Below are 19037 nucleotides of genomic sequence, written 5' to 3' on the forward strand. Positions count from 1 at the left end.
AGGACTGAGGCATTTTAGAAATCGCTGTGCGTTGATCTGAAATGGTGATAAAGCTGTTGCACATTCACATTTTAAATCATCTTTTTATACAAAACCACTGCATTTTTAAAAATATATATATTTTATTGATTTTTTACAGAGGAAGGGAGAGGAATAGAGAGTTAGAAACATCGATGAGAGAGAAACATCGATCAGCTGCCTCCTGCACACCCCCCACTGGGGATGTGCCCGCAACCAAGGTACATGCCCTTGACCGGAATCGAACCCGGGACCCTTGAGTCCGCAGGCCGACGCTCTATCCACTGAGCCAAACCGGTTAGGGCAAAACCACTGCATTTTTAAAGTAAAAGAAGAATGGCCTAAGGAAAGAAAAGAAAAAGAAAAGAAGAAGAATGGCATCGTTTTACGTTTTGAGGATTGGGCTTCATAGCGGACAACTGGGTGCTCCCAGCGCCTCCGTGTGGAATCAGTGTGATGGCGGCCCAGGTCGTGCGTGGAAACGTGTACATGTCTGTTCCCCTGGGAGTCACGTGAGTTCAGGAAACAGCTGAGATGCCAGAGGGGTGGGGGGAACCTGAGGGGGAGTTACGGAGCAGGTGCCAGGCCAGCGTGGCCCTGTGGGAGGACCGGCCGGCCTCTGGGCTGCACACCTGTCTGACGTGGCAAGCAAAGCGCTGCAAGTGAGCGGATGTGTCCACTCCCCCCACCCCCCGCCTGTCTTCAGGAGACCTGGTCTGTTCAGGCTGCTGGGCGGCCCCCACAGGCCCTGGGCTCAGCCCCCTGTGGAGGAAGTCTGGGTAGGGTGGGCGGGTAAGAGGGGGAGGGTGGTTCTGGCCTGGCCACACACAGTTCTTGGATCCTGGGAGACTCATTTAGCATCTCTAGCCTCAGTTTTCTGACGTGTGCGACGTTTCTCGGGCTCTAGGGCAGGGCTCCTCAAACTACGGCCCGCGGGCCACATGCAAATACAAATATTGTATTTGTTCCCGTTTTGTTTTTTTACTTCAAAATCAGATATGTGCCGTGTGCATAGGAATTTGTTCATAGTTTTTTTTTTTTAACTATAGTCCGGCCCTCCAACGGTCTGAGGGGCAGTGAACTGGCCCCCTGTTTAAAAAGTTTGAGGACCCCTGCCTAAGGAGTGGGCAGCAGGAGCTCATGTACGCGTCCTCCCTCGTCAACTCTCTGCAGACCCCTCCCTCCCTGGGAACAGGGGTGCAGCCGTGACCTCATTCGTGGGCAATCCTCACGCTCGCCGCCCGGACATGGATTTGGGAGCAGAAGGCTTCATTCGGCCCCGTGGGGAGCTCATCTCCTCCAGCATCGCTGTCCCTCTGACTCCCTCCCGCCCTGCTCTGTGCCCTGGGTTTTGTGGGCGCTGTGTGTTATGCTTGGGGGCCTCTGAGCGGACCCACATGGCAAGTGATGGATCAGTGGCTCGCTCCCTGTCTGCATGCATTCACACGTCTCTGCATGGGTGCCCACGTGTCTCCATCCGTGCACATCACAGACAGGGAGGAAATGCACTCTTGCCCCACCACGCGCCTCCCTTTTGTCACTGGTCACAAGGCCATTTGCTGCTGAAACTCCCGTCTCTCGCGTCACCTTTGCCCCAGCAGGTTCTTGGCTGGTTGGCGCCTCTTAAACCTTCCTTCCTGAACGGCCCTCGCCCTGGGGGGTCCCGCCTGGTACCCCAGGACCTTTTACTGCTCTCCCTGGAGTCACCCGCGGCCGGGCCCACCCTGGGGAGACTGTGGGAGGGCCCCAGGTCCGGGTGTCCGCACCGTGTTGACTTCTAACTGTACTCAGGTGACCTGTATGTGATCCCGAGATGTTTTTAAGATGCTTGTTCACTTCTATTTCATGGGGGTAAGAACATAGCCAGTATGTTCTTCAGATTGTTGTGTGTGTGTGATATGAGATCAACAAGTGAGAGATTGCGATATGCTGTATTTTCTTTTTTTAAAATATGTTTTTATTGATTTTCAGAGAGAGGAAGGGAGAGGGAGAGAGAGAGAGAAACATCCGTGATGAGACCTAGCTGGTCTGGCTCAGTGGATAGAGTGTCTGCCAGCGGACTGAAGGATCCCAGGTTCGATTCCGGTCAAGGGCACATGCCCGGTTTGTGGCTCGATCCCCAGTAGGGGGCGTGCAGGAGGCAACCGAGCCATGATTCTCTCTCGTCATTGGTATTTCTATCTCCCTTTCCCTTCCTTTCTATTTAATATCAATAAAAGAAAACGTTTAAAAAAACAAAAACAAAACCATCAATGATGAGAGAGAATCATTGATCAGCTGCCTCCTTTGCTGATCGAGCCCGCAGCCGGGGCATGTGTCCTGACCGGGAATCAAACCAATGACCTCTTGGTTGATAGGTAGACCTGTTTCACCATGGAGCCACTCAGGCCGGGCTACGCTGTATGTTCACGCTCTCACCCCCTGTAGCCTTTGAAAACCCACATTCTGTGGGTGTGAGAAGGGCGATCAGATATAACAGGCCAATTTATCATGCAGGGACCCCACGCAAATTTAAGGAGAACAAATTCTGTGCGCCATCTTACCTGCCCGCCCCCCCCTTCCAATATGTAGCCATCGTCATGAAAATGTTAAAAAATTAGGTCTTTGTCAGGTTTTTTTCCTCTTACTTTCATATCAGCCTATTTTTTCCCCCCAATGCATGTGGAGGGGGTGCCTCCTGAATCATTGCATTGCTTAGTAGTATTTCTAAAGGTTTTTAAGCGTTTAGAGGTAGGGCCTGCCTGCGGTGATGACAAAAGACATCCACCAGGGGGCAGACCAAGCCAGTGTTTTGTTCGTTTTTTATGATTTCAGGGAGGAATACTACTTTGGGACAGATTGCCTCATAAAGGTTTCTCTCAGGACGAATTCCTTGTCATCCACTTTTATTTATTTATTATTTTAAAACATATTTTTATTGATTTCAGAGAGGAAGGGAGAGGGAGAGAGAGAAAGTAAAAACGCCGGTGATGAGAGAGAATCATTGATCGGCTGCCTCCTGCACGCCCCCCACACTGGGGGAATGAGCCCGAATCGAACTGCTCGTAGGTCGACGTGCAACCGCTGAGCCGTGCCGGCTGGGCCCTTGTCCCCCTATTTTAAAGGGTCTTGGTAAATGGCCGCGGCCCTCTGTGTGGAAACTGCTATTCGTTGGACTGTTATTTTCTGTGTTGGTCGGACAGGGGGCTGGCCCTGTGCTTGATCAATTCTGAGCACCCACACACGCAAGGCAGCCGGCTTTACAGACGGAGCAGCAGGCAGAGAAGTGCTACCTGCCCGAGATCAAGAGGATGTGAGGGAGCCTGGCTGGGTTGGCTCAGTGGAGAGAGCGTCGGCCTGCAGACTGAAAGGTCCCGGGTTCGGTGCCGGTCAAGGACACATGCCCGGGTTGTGGGCTTGATCCCCAGTGTGGGGCGTGCAGGAGGCAGCCGATCCATGATTCTCTCTCATCAGTGATGTTTCTATCTCTCACTCCCTCTTCCGTCTTCTCTGAAATTAATAATAATAATAATAATATATTGTCTCTGTTGATCGGACAGTGGGCTGGCCCTGCACACAGGGCAGTTCTTACGGTCGCACCTCTGGTCACTTTGAGGTGGTCCTGCCATGGGGTCAGTCGCCCTCTCAGGATCTTTAATATCTACGTATATAAAAGCCTAAGTGACCGACCGTTCGATTGGTCGCTATGACGCACACTAACCACCAGAGGGCACATGCTCAACACACAGGCATGGAAACATGGAACAGATGATGACTCTCAGAGGAGGGAGGGCGGGAAGAGATGAACCAAAGATCTTATATGCACACTAGAGGCCCGGTGCACGGATTCGTGCACCAGTGGGGTCCCTCAGCCTGGCCTGCGGGGATTTGGCCAAAACCGGCTCTCTGACGGCCACTGAGGGGTCCCAGATTGCGAGAGGGTGCAGGCCAGGCCTAGGGACCCCCCTGGTGCACAAATCCGTGCACCAGGCCTCTAGTGAACATATTAAAAAGAGTAAGTGAGGGGCCTGGATTCTAACCCAGAGGTGGGCTGTTAGCCCTGCACTGCCCGGTTCCCCATCATTTGGGCTCATTCTGCCTCTTCCTGGGACTCTCAGCAGCTCTCATCCAACGGACACACCTTGGTTTGCACGTAGCTCCTAGGATTCTTTCTGGGCCTCGGACTCCAGGCTGGTGGGGGCCATCCCCTCCCCCCACCGCCCACCCCTCGGAGCAACCGCAGCCCAGCCCTCGCTCTGGTCAGCACCCGTGCACGCCCTCTGCCCCCCCCCCCCCCACTTGTGTGTGCGGTGCCCTTGCTCTGTCTGCTTGTCCCTGGCTCTGCCACGCCCACACCCGCCTCTTGCCGTCATTGGCTCTGTGGGCAGGACTCCGTTGCTGGGAGCCCAGCTGGGAGCACCCCACCCAGCAGAGATGCGAAGGCTCGGCCTCCTCACGCGTCCTGCTCGGTCTCACTGAGCCTGGGCGTGTCCTGGCCCCCGGGAGCCCTCCGGTCAGAATTCAGCTCTGCGGGTGCAGGGCCCGGGCACATTCACATCCCGACCTGCCGAGGCTCAGAGCTGCCCCACGCGGCGGAGTGGGGCTCAGGCTGCCCGACCCGCAGGCGGGGACCCGGGGTAGCCCCGCCCCTGCACACAGGGCAGTGCTTACGGTCGCAGGGAAGCAGCATCTCTTTCCTCCGGTCACTTTGAGGTGGCCCTGCCAGGGGGACAGTCGCCCTCTCAGGATCTTGGCAGGCCAGCCCGTCCTTGTTGGGTGCAGCCCAGAGAACAATCAAGAAATTCAATTTGGCCGTAACCGGTTTGGCTCAGTGGATAGAGCGTCGGCCTGCGGACTGAAAGGTCCCAGGTTCGATTCCGGTCAAGGGCATGTACCCTGGTTGCGGGCACAAACCCAGTGGGAGGTGTGCAGGAGGCAGTTGATGGATGTTTCTCTCTCATCGATGTTTCTAACTCTCTATCTCTCTCCCTTCCTCTCTGTAATGAGTCAATAAAATATATTTTTAAAAAAATTCAATTTGCAGAGTCATGCGCAGCACACCTAGGCCTGGCCATCCATCCCCCAGGGACACAGATAGGGGAAGTGACTCTCAATTCCGCTCACTCACCCCTGACCTGCTGGTCCTCAGAGTGTGGTCCTCACGTGCGCAGCTCAGCGTCACCCAGGGGCAGCCTTCCCTCCGATCACATCACTGCCCGGAGGGGGACATCTGTCACCCAGTGAACCCACACGGGCACACCATCACCAGACAACGTTGACATTAGGCCACTCTGGGTATAGAACACTCTATGGGTTTGCACAAAAGTGTCATGGCAACCCCTGATTTTTATGGTCTCCATCGTTTTTTTAAAAAAAAAAAAAATATATATATATATATATATATATATATATATATATAATTGGTTTCAGAGAGGAAGGGAGAGGGAGAGAGAGATAGAAACATCCATGATGAGAGAGAATCATGGATCGGTTGCCTCCTGCACGCCCCACACTGGGGATCGAGCCTGCAACCCGGGCACCTGCCCTGACCGGTAGTCGAACCCCGACCTCCTGGTTTGTAGGTCGACGCTCAACCAGGCTGGCTGGGGTGCCTGCATAGTTTTGCCTTTTCCAAAATACAGTTGGAACCAGACTAGTCTGGTAGTGAAATGCATTTAGTTCCTCCATGTCTTTTCCTGGCTTATTAGCTCAGTTTTTAGCAGGAATATTCCATTTTTTTTTTTAGCAATAATACTCCATGTCTGGATGAGCCACAGTGTATGTAATCCTTTCACCTACTGAAGGGCATCTGTGTGCAGGCTTCCCAGTGGACAGTGTCCGGCTCCTTTGGGTAAATGCCAAGGAGCAGAATTGCTGGATCAGATGGAAAAGGTGGGTTGAGTTTTGTAAGAAAACGCTAGATCGTCTTCCAACGTGGCGGCACCACTTTGCATTCCCACCAGCAGCGAGTGAGGGTTCCGGTGGCTCCACGTCCTTGCCAGCACTTGGTGTCGTCAGGGTTCCGGACTTGAGACACGATAATGGCTGTGTAGTGGCATCTCGTCCTTGTTGCTTTGATTTGCGTTTTCCCGACGACCACGGAGGTAGAGCACCTTTTAACGTTCGTATTTGCCATCCGTGTGTCTTCTTTGGTGAGGTGCCCACACGGTCCTTGGCCCATTTTTAAGTCACCTTGGCCCCTTTTGCAAGGGAGTTGTTTGTCTTTCTGTTTTTGAGTTGTCAGAGTTCTTTACACGGCTTAGATACCAGCCCCTAATCAGATGTGTGCTCGGCAAATACGCTCTCCCGCTGTTGGTTGACTTGTCACTTTTTTAAAAAATATTTTTATTGATTTCAGAGAGAAAGGGAGAGAGAGAGAGAGAAACATCAATGATGAGAGACAATCATTGATTGGCTGCCTCCTGCACACCCCACGCTGGGGATTGAGCCCAAAACCCAGGCATGTGCCCTGACCGGGAATTGAACCCTGACCTCCTGGTTCCTAGGTCGATGCTCAACCACTGAGCCACACCGGCCGGGCGACTTGTCACTTTCTTGATGGTGAGAAGCATGTGCGTGTGCCTTTGGCCTCCGCCCACCTTCCTGACACACTGCTCGGAGTCTGGACGGCCTAGCTCGCCTTCCCTCTCCCCACACGAGGGCTCACCTCCCAGGAAACTTGCCCGAGGAGCTGGGAACCGCTCGCATTGTCTCTTACATCTCAGGGCGGAGATGTTTTTCCTAGAGGCACACCCTCCATCCTTTCCTGAAAACCAGGAGTCCCGCGAGAGGCACCGTAAGTGTCCCTGAACCTCGTCCAAGTGTAAAACCGAACTCCAAGAGCGAGCAGCTCTCTGCTGTCCCACCAGAAGCGTCTCTGAGTGCGGGCAGGTCCCGTGGAGCTGGGATGCTGCTGGCTTCCTGCCGCTGCAGCTGCGAGACGCGGCGTCACTGGGCCGCGTGCGCTGGAGGGTATATTTAGGTGCTTCTACTTACCGTTCCCAGAATAGCCATCGGTTTTTTGTTTCTCGGTCATCTTCTTCGTTGCTTTTGGGTGTTTTTTTTTAAATTTATTGATTGCAGAGAGGAAGGAAGAGAGAGAGAGAAATGATAAGAGAGAATCATGGATCGGCTGCCTCCTGCACGCCCCCTACTGGGGATCGAGCCTGCAACCCGGGCATGTGTCCTGATCGGGACTTGAACCGGGACCTCCTGGTTCGTAGGTGGACGCTCAACCACTGAGCCCCGCCGGCCGGGCTACATTTGGTATCTGTAATTAGCTCCAAGGACACTTGAGTGAACCCCTTTGAGCTTCCTCGCTCCCATCTTATTAATGAGTCGAACGAAGCCCCCAGGAGCCCTGGGAAATGTGTTCAGTCCTGCTAAGGCCCCTGCTGGAGACAGAGCCCCCCCAGGGCCGTCCTTCCCGCCCTCCATGTCTTAGGTTGCTACTCGTCCCAAATTAGAAGTCCTCTGCCCGTCGCGCATGCGATGCCGGCCATTGGAATGAGCAGTCAAGGTTAAAGCCAAAATCGATGAGCTCTTGCATTTCCCATAACCCGGCCTCACACGGAGCTGCTGCCAGGCTCGGGCCTCAGGGCGGCGGGTGGGGAACTTGAGACGTGGCCGCGGCCTTGCACGTGCGTAGACCGTTTGCTCTGGACGGTGTGTGTTTTGTGTATCGTGTTCATTTCTGTTGTTTCGCAGGAGGAGCGGGCTCGCAGGAGGGGGCGAGGTGCAGGTGGAGAAAGGCCTGGTTTAGACAGGAGCAAGGAAGGAAAGGAGGCTCACGCCAAGGGGGGAGATGCAATTGCGCCACCGGTTGTCCATTTGACCAGTTCCTAGTCTTCCTGCCCTGATAGCTTCATTCATTCATTCGTTTGTTCAACGGTGCTTACTGAGCAAGGTCCCTGCCTCACCGCATATTCAGCCTAGCAGGAAGCCGAAGCAGGTGTACAAACAGCCCAGGGCAGGCAGAGGGGGTGCAGACAGCCCAGGGCAGGCAGTGGGGGTGCAAATAGCCCAGGGCAGGCAGAGGGGGTACAGATCACCCCAGGGCAGGCAGAGGGGGTACAGATCACCCCAGGGCAGGCAGAAGGGCTACAGATCACCCCAGGGCAGGCAGAGGGGGTACAGATCACCCCTGGGCAGGCAGAGGGGGTACAGATCACTCCTGGGAAGGCAGAGGGGGTACAGATCACCCCAGGGCATGCAGACAGGTGTACAAGAACCTCTAGGGGTCTTGGGACAAGTTCCCCATGAGAGGTGTGTGGTGTGGAGGCTACCACTAGAGGGCGCTGCAGAGACCCTTAAAAACCCTTCCTGGGATATAGCCAGAGACAGCCCCCCGCATCCCTGGCTTTGGGGGCCACTCTGTCCATCCCAGCTGTTCCCGAGGGCCAGGAGGTCCACATCTGGCTACGAGAGGGGCTTCCAAGAACCACTCTCCCCGGAGACCTGGGGGTTTGCAGGCGGGACGTCCCCAGAAACAGCCGGTCGGTGCCACGTGAGGGAGACCCCATCGCTGAGGTCACCTCCACCTCCACCTCTCCACCGAGTTCCCTTTGGGGGCGTGAGAACGACCCAGGAAGCCGGGTAGCAGGGGAGGTTCTGTAGGTCTGGGGAAGGACATCACAGTCCCCACAAAACCTGCCTTTGTTCACCACGGAACCTTCAGATTCCTGGCGGGGTCCTGGGACCGGAGCAGGTGCACCCATGAGACGCCCACAGGCCCTTGGAGTTCTGGGGTCGCATGAACTCTGTGCACCCCAGCTGCAGGGGCAATGGCGGGGCAGCTGAGGATGTACGGTTACTCGGCCAGTGACGCAACAGGTATGCCATTGCTTTTTTTAAAAAAAATATATTTGTATTGATTTCAGAGAGGAAGGGAGAGGGATAAAGAGATAGAAACAGCCCTAACCGGTTTGGCTCAGTGGATAGAGTGTCGGCCTGCGGACTGAAAGGTCCCAGGTTCAATTCCGGTCAAGGGCATGGACCTTGGTTGAGGGCACATCCCCAGTGGGAGATGTGCAGGAGGCAGCTGATCCATGTTTCTCTCTCATCGATGTTTCTAGCTCTCTATCCCTCTCCCTTCCTTTCTGTAAAAAGTCAATGAAATTTATTTTTTTTAAAAAAAGAGAAACATCAGTGATGAGAAAGAATCATGGATCAGCTGCCTCCTGCATGCCCCCTACTGGGGATCGAGCCCACAACCCAGGGATGTGCCCTGACGGAGAATTGAACCGTGACCTCCAGGTTCATAGGTCGAGGCTCAACCCCTGAGCCACGCCAGCCGGGCTATGTCATTGCGTTGTAGGCTGCATCCTTGGCCAGTAGCTTACAGCCGGGCTTGAGAGGGGGCAGGGAGTCCAGCCCCTGCCAGCCCTGCTCTGCAGCGGGAACCCGGAGCGGGGCGCAGTGCAGCTTTCTCTGTCCCCTAGGTGGCGGGGCCTGTCCGGACTGGGGCCGTGGGCAGCGCTGAAACCTCCTGAGCCCTTTGCTCTCTTGTGGCTGCTCTGTTGTTGCAGCCTTGGCCTCGTTTTCCCCCCAAAGAGCCGTCCCCGGGGGCCACACGGAATCATGTGCCCGTATCCCTGGTCGGTTGGCTCAGTGGATAGAGCGTCGGCCTGCGGACTGAAGGGTCCCGGGTTGGATTCCGGTCAAGGGCACGGACCTCAGTTGTGGGCTCCTCTCTGGTCCCGGTCCCCGGCCCTGGTCAGGGCACCTGCAGGAGGCAACCAATCTGTGTTTCTCTCACATCGATATTTCTCTCCTTTTCCCTCCCAATTCCACTCTCTCTAAAAAGCAGTGGGAAAACATACGGGGGTGAGGATTAAAAGAATTAAAATGTCCCCGCGGAAGTTACTGCGCGCCTGGGGAGCTTTCCTTTTGCCGGCTCTTCCCGCAAACCAGCTGCAGAGAGAGGCGTCCACTCTCCAGCTAAACCTGTGGAGCCCCGAGGTCAAGTTCTCGGGGTCCCCTCCAGCGCGCCGGACCCATCAGGGCTGACCCAGGAGCAGGTGGCCGGCGCTCGCCTGCCCGAGGCTGCAGCCAGGACCCGGCCAGGCTGGAGGGAGACGCTGGCTGCGCGGTGGGCGGGGGCGGGGCAGGTGCGCCGGGTGGGCGTGGGGCGCGCACTTGGCCGTGACGTCGGAGTTTGCAGCAGCCCCCGCGGGAGGCGTGCGCGCCTGGAGCGGCGGCGGCGGCGCGGCGGGCCGGGAAGATGCGCTCCGCGGGGCCGGGGCGGCCGCAGTGAGCGCAGCGACGGGAGGGGGACCGGAGCGCTGGCCGCCGGCAGGGCCTGCAGGGTGGAGGCCGCGGGCACCCGGGGCGCTCGGCCGGCCCCAGGATGTAGGCGCTCGCGACTCCCGCGGGCGGACGGCTCACCATGAAGAAGCATTCGGCCCGGGTGGCCCCGCTCAGCGCCTGCAACAGTCCGGTGCTGACCCTCACCAAAGTGGAAGGTAGGGGCGCGAGCGGGGCCGGGGGGTCTGCACCCCAGCGGGGTCGCCCCCTTTCCCCGCCACGGGGCCAAGGGGCGCCAGGCCTGGGGCGGGGGGTGGAGGGGCTGCCAGCTCCGGGGGAGGCGTCCCCGCAGTGCAGCTGCCTGCGGAGGCGGCACCTGGCAGCTCCGGGCGCCCTGAGCTGCAGCCCGGTCCACAGGCAGCCGGGGTGCGCCTCACAGCGCGCAGCTCCTCGGTGCAGGGCCCCCCCGCACATCTGGCACATCTGGCAGCGCAGCAGCGGGGCCTCAGCTCCTTCCTGGCCTGGCCTGGGCACTCACTGGGCAGCTGGGCAGGAAGGGCTCGCCCGGACACTAGCCAGTCTCCCCCACGCTCACACACGCTGGCGTCCCTGGTCCCTGGTTTGGAGCGTCTCCTGCCCCACAGAGCCAGGTGTTGCTCAGCAGGGAGAGGCCCGGTGGCTGCACAGGCTGAGTGAGCTGTGACCTCCCAGCCCCAGCTGCTGGGGACAGGCAGGGGAGAGCAAGGCCACCGCATGTAAACGCGTTCTGGCCCCCCCCTCCTCCCCCGTCGGGATGTGGAGCAGGGACCTGAGAGCGAGCCTGACTCAGACCCAGCTGCCACCTGCCTGAGTGCAGGAGCTCGCTCTCCCATGTGGAGGGAGGAGGGAGCAGAGAGAGACCCCCCTCCCCTCAGCCCTTGCTCCCCTCCCAGGGATGAGAGAGCTGGCCAGGTTGTCCGGGTGAGGGCTGGGAAGGGCCAGTCCATGAGCGGGGAGCAGAACACAGACCCCTCAGGCCCGGCCGGCCGTGGCTCAGGGGTTGAGCATCGACCTATGAACCAGGAGGTCACGGTTCCATTCCCGGTCGGGGCACATGCCCGGGTTGCGGGCTCGATCCCCAGTGGGGGGCGTGCAGGAGGCAGCCGATCCATGATTCTCCCTCATCATGGATGTCTCTCTCTCTCTCCCTCTCCCTTCCTCTCTGAAATCAATAAAAATATATTTTTTTAAAAAAAGAAAAGAAAGAAAGAAAGCAGACCCCTTCCTCAGTTAAGGTCCCGGGACCCTGAGCTAGCAGCCCCGTGCGAGCCGCGTGCAGGGCGCCCCGGCTCCTGCCTGCTGCCGGGACTGCAGGCCGGACTCAGGACCTGCACACTGTGGCTCTCCCGCGAGAGCGCTCACCTGTTGCGAGGACACTGCAGACAGAGAGCAAGACGGAGGCTGGCCAGGCAGAAGCTGCCTGTGGCATCCCTCGTGCCGTGTGCCCATCCTACAGATGAGGACGGTGAGGCCCAGAGTGTGGCTTGGTTGGTGGGGAAGCAGGATTGTCACCCTGGGCTGGCTCATCAGAACAGCGTTTTGCACTAACTTGCGACTATGTCTCGTCATTTTCTGTCTTTAGGGGGTTGATTTTTTTCCTCGCTGTTTTGGTTCAGTGTGGCTCTGGGTGTATCTGTTGGAGCCGTGTGCATCTTGCGTGCCTGTCTGGGAGTGTTGACTCATCTTGTTTGGCCGCGGATGCGCAGGGCGCGGGGGTCCCCACACTGCGGCTGTGTGTGTGGACGGCAGAGGGACGGCCGGGAGTATTTATTAGCGTGCGGAGTGTTTCTAACAAGGGGGTGTGCGGGGAGGCACCAGCGTGGGGGACACATAAATCTAAAATAGGCAGTGTGCTGCGTGGTGGGACTCCGGCGTGGGAGGTGGGCAGGATGACTTCATTTACCCAGCAGGCACCTCACCAGGCCCCACTCCGCGTCCTCCGTGCACTGAGCAAGGCCGTGGGATTGCAGGAATGAACGGTAGTGGCTTCATTCTCTTAAGGACGTTTCAGGCTAGTGGGGAAAAGTGCACAGATAATTAGTTATCTAGTAGTTATAGGTAGGTTACTTATCTAGTACATATGCATAGGTTAGCTATCTAGTGCATATAGGTAGATTAGTTATCCAGTAATATAGATTAGCTACCTAGTGCAAATAGGTAGATTAGTTATCCAGTAATATAGATTAGCTATCTAGTGCATATAGGTAGATTAGTTATCCAGTAATATAGATTAGCTATCTAGTGCAAATAGGTAGATTAGTTATCTAGCAATATAGATTAGCTACCTAGTGCATATAGGTAGATTAGTTATCCAGGGATATAGATTAGCTATCTAGTGCTTAGCTATCTAGTGCATATAGGTAGATTAGTTATCCAGTAATATAGATAGGTTAGCTATCTAGTGCATATAGATAGACTAGTTATCTAGTGCATAAGAGATAGGTTAGCTATCTAGTTCATAATGGTAGACTAGTTATTTAGTACATATAGATTAGTTATCTACTGCACATGGGTAAATTAGTTGTCTAATACAGGAAGTATGTTCTGGTTCAGAGCTGAAAACAAAGTGTCCCAGGGACACTGATCACTGAGCAATCTGAGGAGGCTTCCCTGAGGAGGCGGCCTTCTGAGGTAGAGGTGTAGCCGCTGAGGTGAGACTTGTCAGGTGCAGAGGGAGGGGAGGGGCCGTTTGGGCAGGAGTGGCGGGGTGTGCGGGCCCGACTGGGGCACTCGGAGGAGGCTGCCCTCCTGCTGGGCCTTCGATGGGGCTTGAGTCTTGAACCGTGGTTCCGGCCGGGTGGATGGCGTGCCCTCTCTGACAGCCACTCTTGTTTTCATGTCCTCTTCCTGGCTTTCCCATCGAGCACAGACACTGGATATTAATCAGCGACACATCCTCGCGGAGTAGTATTTCCTGGGATCGGCTGTATTCCCATCTATATATATAAAAGCCTATTGTGCAAATTGTCCCTGCGGCAGTTCCATCAGGAGACCGATCGCTCGCTATGATGTGTGCTGACCACCAGGGGGCGGCATGGAACCAAGGAAGGCCACAGCCAGCAGCCGGAAGGCCACAGCCAGCAGCCGGAAGGCCCCGATTGGCCCTGATCGCCAGCCAAGCCTAGGGACCCTACCCTTGCACGTATTTCGTGCACCGGGCCTCTAATGTTCCATAAAATTGCATTTGGTAGAAATCGGTAGTTGAGAGCAATACAATAAATCCCCCTGGAGGCCAGTGGCAGGTCGCCCGTGGAGAGAGTGAGGGCTGTGGGGTCAGATGGATGCGAGGTGGTGCCCACGGCTTGCACTCAACCCGTCCCTGTGGCTAGTGATTCCAGCTCTGTGAGCGGCACTTCTCACATGTGCAGACGGGGATGACAGTATGTCCCTCTTTTCTTTTTTAAAATATATGTTTATTGATTTCAGAGAGGAAGGGAGAGAGAGAGAAACATCAATGATGAGAGAGAATCATCGATAGGCTGCCTCCTGCACGCCCCACACTGGGGATCGAGCCCACAACCCGGGCATGTGCCCTGACCGGGAATCAAACCCTGACCTCCTGGTTCATAGGTCGACACTCAACCACTGAGCCACACTGGCCGGGCCTTTCTAAGGTTTCTGTGCTGCCTATGAGGGAGGCTGTCTGCTTACAAGGGTCAGACTTCTTCTCCGCCTTCCACTCCTTGGTCCCTCCCCCTGCACGTGGCCGTCAGGATTTAGTGCTCGTCCATTCATCCCCCCGGCCCCCACCATCTCTCTCTCTCCCCTGACTTGTCACCCCGCCTTCACCACCTCCTTGCCTGCTCTGCACCTGGCCCGGAAGGCCCCTGCCCGGCGGCGGTGGCTCAGTGGTTGAGCCGCAGCCTATGAACCAGGAGGTCACGGTCGATTCCCGGGCACAGCAGGGATTTTTCAACAGCCGGTGTTTCTGTAAACGGAGGCCGGAGGCTGTTCCCGGACAGGCCCCGGGTTGCCCGAGAGGAGGGTGATGATGCAGCGAAGGCCCGGGGGAGGCGGGGGGGGGGTTGGCCTTGAAAAGCGGGAATGGATGACAGGCAGAGACAGGGAGGTGTGGGGACGCGGGAGGGAAGCCAGGGACCTGAGCTGGCCGCCTTCGCGGGGGACAGGTGGCAGGCGCGGCCGAGGTTCAGCCTGCGGGGGAGCCAGGAGAGATGTCACCCTTAAAGCCTTTCTGGCGAGGGATGCGTTCTCGGTGGTGGAGACCTCGTGTGCCTCCGGGAGGCGTGTGGAGGGAGGGACGCCGGCGGCGGGTCGAGACTCGCATGTCAGTCCCAGCTCCCGGAGCGGATGAGCCACCGGACTGGAGCCCAGCCCTCCCTCTCCTGAGAAGAGACGGGAGGAGACAGGCCTCAGGCTGGCTGTCAGCAGAAACCTGGCACGCGCCTACTGAGTCACTTACGAGCAGAGCTTGAGGGCGTGACCCGGGGCCGCTGAGAAATGGGGGCTGTTTGTGTGTGTGTGCCTGTGCCTATGCATGTGTGGGCTTGTGTGTGCATGTGTGCGTGTGCATGTTGCATGCATGTGTCTGTGTGTGCATGTGTGCCCGTGTGCATTGTGTTTGTGTAGGTGTGTGCAGGTGTGTGTGTGTGTGTGTTTCTGTGGTGTGCTTATGTGTGGGCCTCTGCATGTTTGAATTTGTATGTGCGTGTCTGTGTGTGTATGCCTGCCTGTGTATGTGTGTGCATGCCTAGACATGTGTGCGTGTGTGCAGGTGTGTGCTTGTACTTGTGTGTGCATGTGTGGTGTGTGTGTTTGTGCATGTGTGCCTGTGTGTGTGTGTGTGTGTGTGTGTGTGTGTGTGTAGGCCGTGGTTTGCAGGTAAAAGGCCTCGGCAGGCCCTGGGCGTCCCGTGCGATCCTCATTTCCCATCACCTGTTGCTCCACCGGCACCTGCCAGGCCACCAGGGGCAGCAAGTTTAGTCCCGCCTCCTGCACGGCTCCCCCGATGCACACGTCGCACGTAAATTCACTGAGCGAGGATTTAACGAGTGGGTGGGATAAACAAAACCCAGACTGCATTTTGGGGAGCTGAATTACACTTGCAAATGGCCCTGAACAAAAGCTTCCTTCCAGGCTCCTCATTTTGCAAAGGCTCGTCCTGAATGGGCTTACACATCATTGATCAACACATGGGAAATGGTCCTCTTCCCCTGGGGCTGGCCTGGATAAAAACGGGGGGCCTCTAGTTCCCAGAGCAGCATCAGCCGTGTCCTCTTGGGGTGCACTGTCTGCCTCATGTCCCACAGGAGGTGCCAATAAATCTTTGTTGGATGAGAGGCCCCCAAACCTAACTGGTCCGCCCAAGAGAAATGACAACATATACGTCACACCGAGACGTATATGTGAGGGTTCCTGGCGGCATGAGTCACAGGAGCCAGACACTGGGAGCAACACACATGTCCCTCCAGGGACTAATGGCTGCACACAGCGCAGGCTGTTGCCATGCGGAATGACGGGCGCTGCCTGGCCAGTGTGGCTCAGTGGTTGAGCATCGACCCATGAACCAAGAGGTCGCTGGTTTGATTCCTGGTCAGGGCACATACTTGGGTTGTGGGCTCGATCTCCAGTAGGGGGCGTGCAGGAGGCAGCCAATTGATGATTCTCTCTTATCGAAGTTTCTATCTTTCTCTCTCCCTGTCCTTTCCTCTCTCTCTCTCTCTCAAAACAAAAAACAAAACACCACAAAATAGATAAAAACATTAAAAAGAAAAAAAGAATGACTGGCACAGGCTACAGCATGGGTGAACCCCGGTGCCATTATGATAAGTGAAGAAATCGGGTGCAAAGGCCTGCATGGTCTGTGAGTGTCCAGAATCGCCGAACCTGCCGAGGTAGAGACCAGATTGGTGGTGGCTGGGAGCTGGGGTAGACATGGGGTGTGATTGCACACGGGCATGAGGCTCATCGTGAAGTGATGGTGTGTTCCAAGACGGGGTAGTGGGGATGGCTTCACCCTTCCGTTAATTTACTAAGAACCATGAACTGTGCTCCTCCAACGAGTGAAGTTTTTAAAAATATATTTTGATTGATTTCAGAGAGGAAGGGAGAGGGAGGGAGAGAGAGAAACATCAGTGATGAGGGAGAATCATGGATCAGCTGCCTCCTGCACGCCCCGCACTGGGGATCGAACCCACAACCCGGGCCTGTGCCCTGACGGGGAATTGAACCCTGACCTCCTGGTTCAGAGGTCAACGCTCAAGCGCTGAGCCACACCGGCCGGGCAAACAGACGGTCTTGAATCAAGATTTTGCCTCATAGAGTTAAAGGGTGTCCCAAAATTCACGCAAGATTTGAATTTTTCGAGAGCATTAACAACGACAACAAAAAATAAAAGCCTTATTTTACTTGGTTTATTGAATCAGATTCTAATATCTGTTGCCCTTTGATTTCAGTCCCTTCAATTTGATAAGCAATGAGGACCAATGAAGACCACGGCTTTGCGTATGTGCCAGCAAAGCCGTGGAGGCCATTGACCCGATGTGCTATTCCACACATAACCCTATACTATGTACTTTATGAATCAATAAAAAATTTACAATTTTTGATTATAAACCTGTGTTTTCTATCAAAATTACTTCTTGCGTGAATTTTGGGACACCCTTTAGTACGTTCCAGACAGCATGATATGCAATAAAGCTGCTTAAAGCTTTACTTAAAGTTTAAACAAAATAGAGTAAGTTTGACCTCGGTGTATTCTGTCCTCCCCGCCTCACCCCTGGAGTGGAGACGACCTCCTAGCGCCGTGGGCCCCGGGGCCGCGGGCCTGGTGCCAGGCCAACGGGAAAGGCCAGCCCGCCGGCCCCGGGGAGTCCCCATCCGCCCGTGGTTGCCCCCGACGCAAGGCACAGCTCTGTTTAAGTTTCCGGCTGACCGACACACACACAATCCGGAATGAAAAGCAAACAGAGGGAAAGAACGGGGGCCGCCGTGCCGTGGTCTGTGGGAACGGGCGCCCCAGAGCCTGCTGTGGGCTGTGGGCCGCTTTCCAGAAGTTACACGCCCGGGGGTGCGCGGCCCGGCCTCACCCAGCGCCAGCTGCCCGCCGCGGTTTCTAAGTAACGCTCCGAAGTGGGAGGAAGGCTGCCCCTCGGCAGGAAGCCAGTTAGAGCAAATGAAGAGAGAAGAGGGCCCTGGCCAGTGTGGTTCAGTGGATAGAGCGCCGGCCTGGGGACTGCAGGGTCCCGGGTTTGATTCCAGTCAAGGTCACGGCACCTCAGTGGCAGGCTCCTCCCGGGCCCGGGCCCTGGTCGGGGCGCGTGCAGGAGGCAACCCATGGATGTGTATCTCTGACATCGATATTTCTCTCTGTCTTTCCCTCTCTCTTCCACTCTCCCTAAAAATCAATGGGAAAATATCCTCAGGTGAGGATTTAAAAAAGAGAGATCAGAGGGAGCCCAGCCAGTGTGCTCAGTGGTTAGCGCCACCCAGGCGGAGAATCTTGGTATCTGTGCCTTTAAGTACCGGACAGGGAGGGCCTTTGGGGCAGGTCCCGGGAGCGTTCAGAGGTCCAGGTGTGAGGCCTCCTCAGGTGGGAACCCAGCCCCCGGCACCGCCCCGACCGAGGCCCAGGAGCACAGCAGCACCCGGAGCCCACGCAGGCTACACGGTGCCCCTCCAGGCGTCTGTGTGTCCTGGGAGGATGGGGGGGGTGGCATCCCAAGACCAAGGCCGCGCACACAGGCCACCTGTTGGGATGCAGATTCGGGGTCTGGGGTTGTGGGTGGGGCCTGAGATGGTGCCTTTATTTCCAACAAGCTGGGGTCGGGGTGGTGGGGGTGATGCTGCTGCCCTGGGCCACACATGGGGGGTCAGGGTTCTGGAGATTAGGAACACCCAAGAAAATGTCTCTATTTTTATTTAAAATTTTATTTTATTGTTTAAAATATTGCAGGTGGTAGTACATGTTTCCTCCCCCCCCCCCCCCATTGACCTTACCCCGGCCTCCCCTAAAAGTCTCTGTTTTTTAAAATATATTTTTATTGATTTCAGAGAGGAAGGGAGAGAGAGAAACATCCATGATGAGAGAGAATCATGGATCGGCTGCCTCCTGCACGCCCCGCACTGGGGATCGAGCCTGCAACCCGGGCCTGTGCCCCGACCGGGAATCGAACTGTGACCTCCTGGTTCCTAGGTCGAGGCTCAACCACTGAGCCACGCCCACCGGCCGGCCGGGTGATGACATCTATTTAAGTGTCCTTTCAGGAAGCTGCCAAAGGCCCCTCCCGTGTCCTCCTGGGCGGCTGGCCATGACCCTGGTCTGTTTTGTTTCAAAAAGCTGCCTCCGCACACCCTGTCCCTCCCCTCCCCAGGGTGTCTAGCCTTGGCCTTGGCCATGGCTGTGGGTGGGGTGGGTGCCCCATTCTGGGGAGATCTGGAGCCCGCTGACCTGAGCGCCTTCTCTCCGCAGGGGAGGAGCGCCCCCGGGAGGGCTCGGCCCCCGCGGAGGCCCCGGCGGCGGCGGGGTCGGAGGCCGGGCGCGGGAGCCGCCGCTGCTGCCGCTGCTCGGGGCCGCGGCTGCGCAAGCTGGGCTGGGGGCTGGCGGTGGTGCTGAGCGTGTGCACCTCCTGGGCCGGCGCCACGCAGCTCGCCAAGCGCACCTTCCGGACCTTCGACGCGCCCTTCACCCTGACCTGGTTCGCCACCTCCTGGAACTGCCTGTTCTTTCCGCTGTACTACGTGGGCCACTCGTGCAAGGCCCCCGAGCGGCCGTCGGTGAGGCAGCGGTACAGGTGGGT

At 56.6% G+C, this 19037-nt stretch overlaps 1 protein-coding gene across 2 annotated transcripts in view; it reads left to right on the top strand.

Moving 5' to 3' along the window:
• SLC35F3 (solute carrier family 35 member F3) overlaps positions 1–19037 on the top strand; it is a 50875-nt gene that overhangs the window by 14201 nt on the left and 17637 nt on the right. The window contains exons 1-2 of one of the 2 annotated variants that reach the window (XM_070401032.1): positions 10316–10460; positions 18710–19031. In XM_070401032.1, coding sequence (XP_070257133.1) covers positions 10385–10460; positions 18710–19031 — 398 coding nt within the window. In that variant the 5' untranslated portion in view covers positions 10316–10384. Of the gene's footprint in view, positions 1–10315; positions 10461–18709; positions 19032–19037 lie in introns of those variants that run through there. The other variant, XM_070401031.1, reaches the window with a different exon arrangement.

The sequence above is a fragment of the Myotis yumanensis genome, unplaced genomic scaffold (assembly GCF_028538775.1).
Source record: "Myotis yumanensis isolate MYYU_CA2020_CCGP unplaced genomic scaffold, mMyoYum1.0.hap1 SCAF_22, whole genome shotgun sequence".
NCBI lineage: Eukaryota > Metazoa > Chordata > Mammalia > Chiroptera > Vespertilionidae > Myotis > Myotis yumanensis.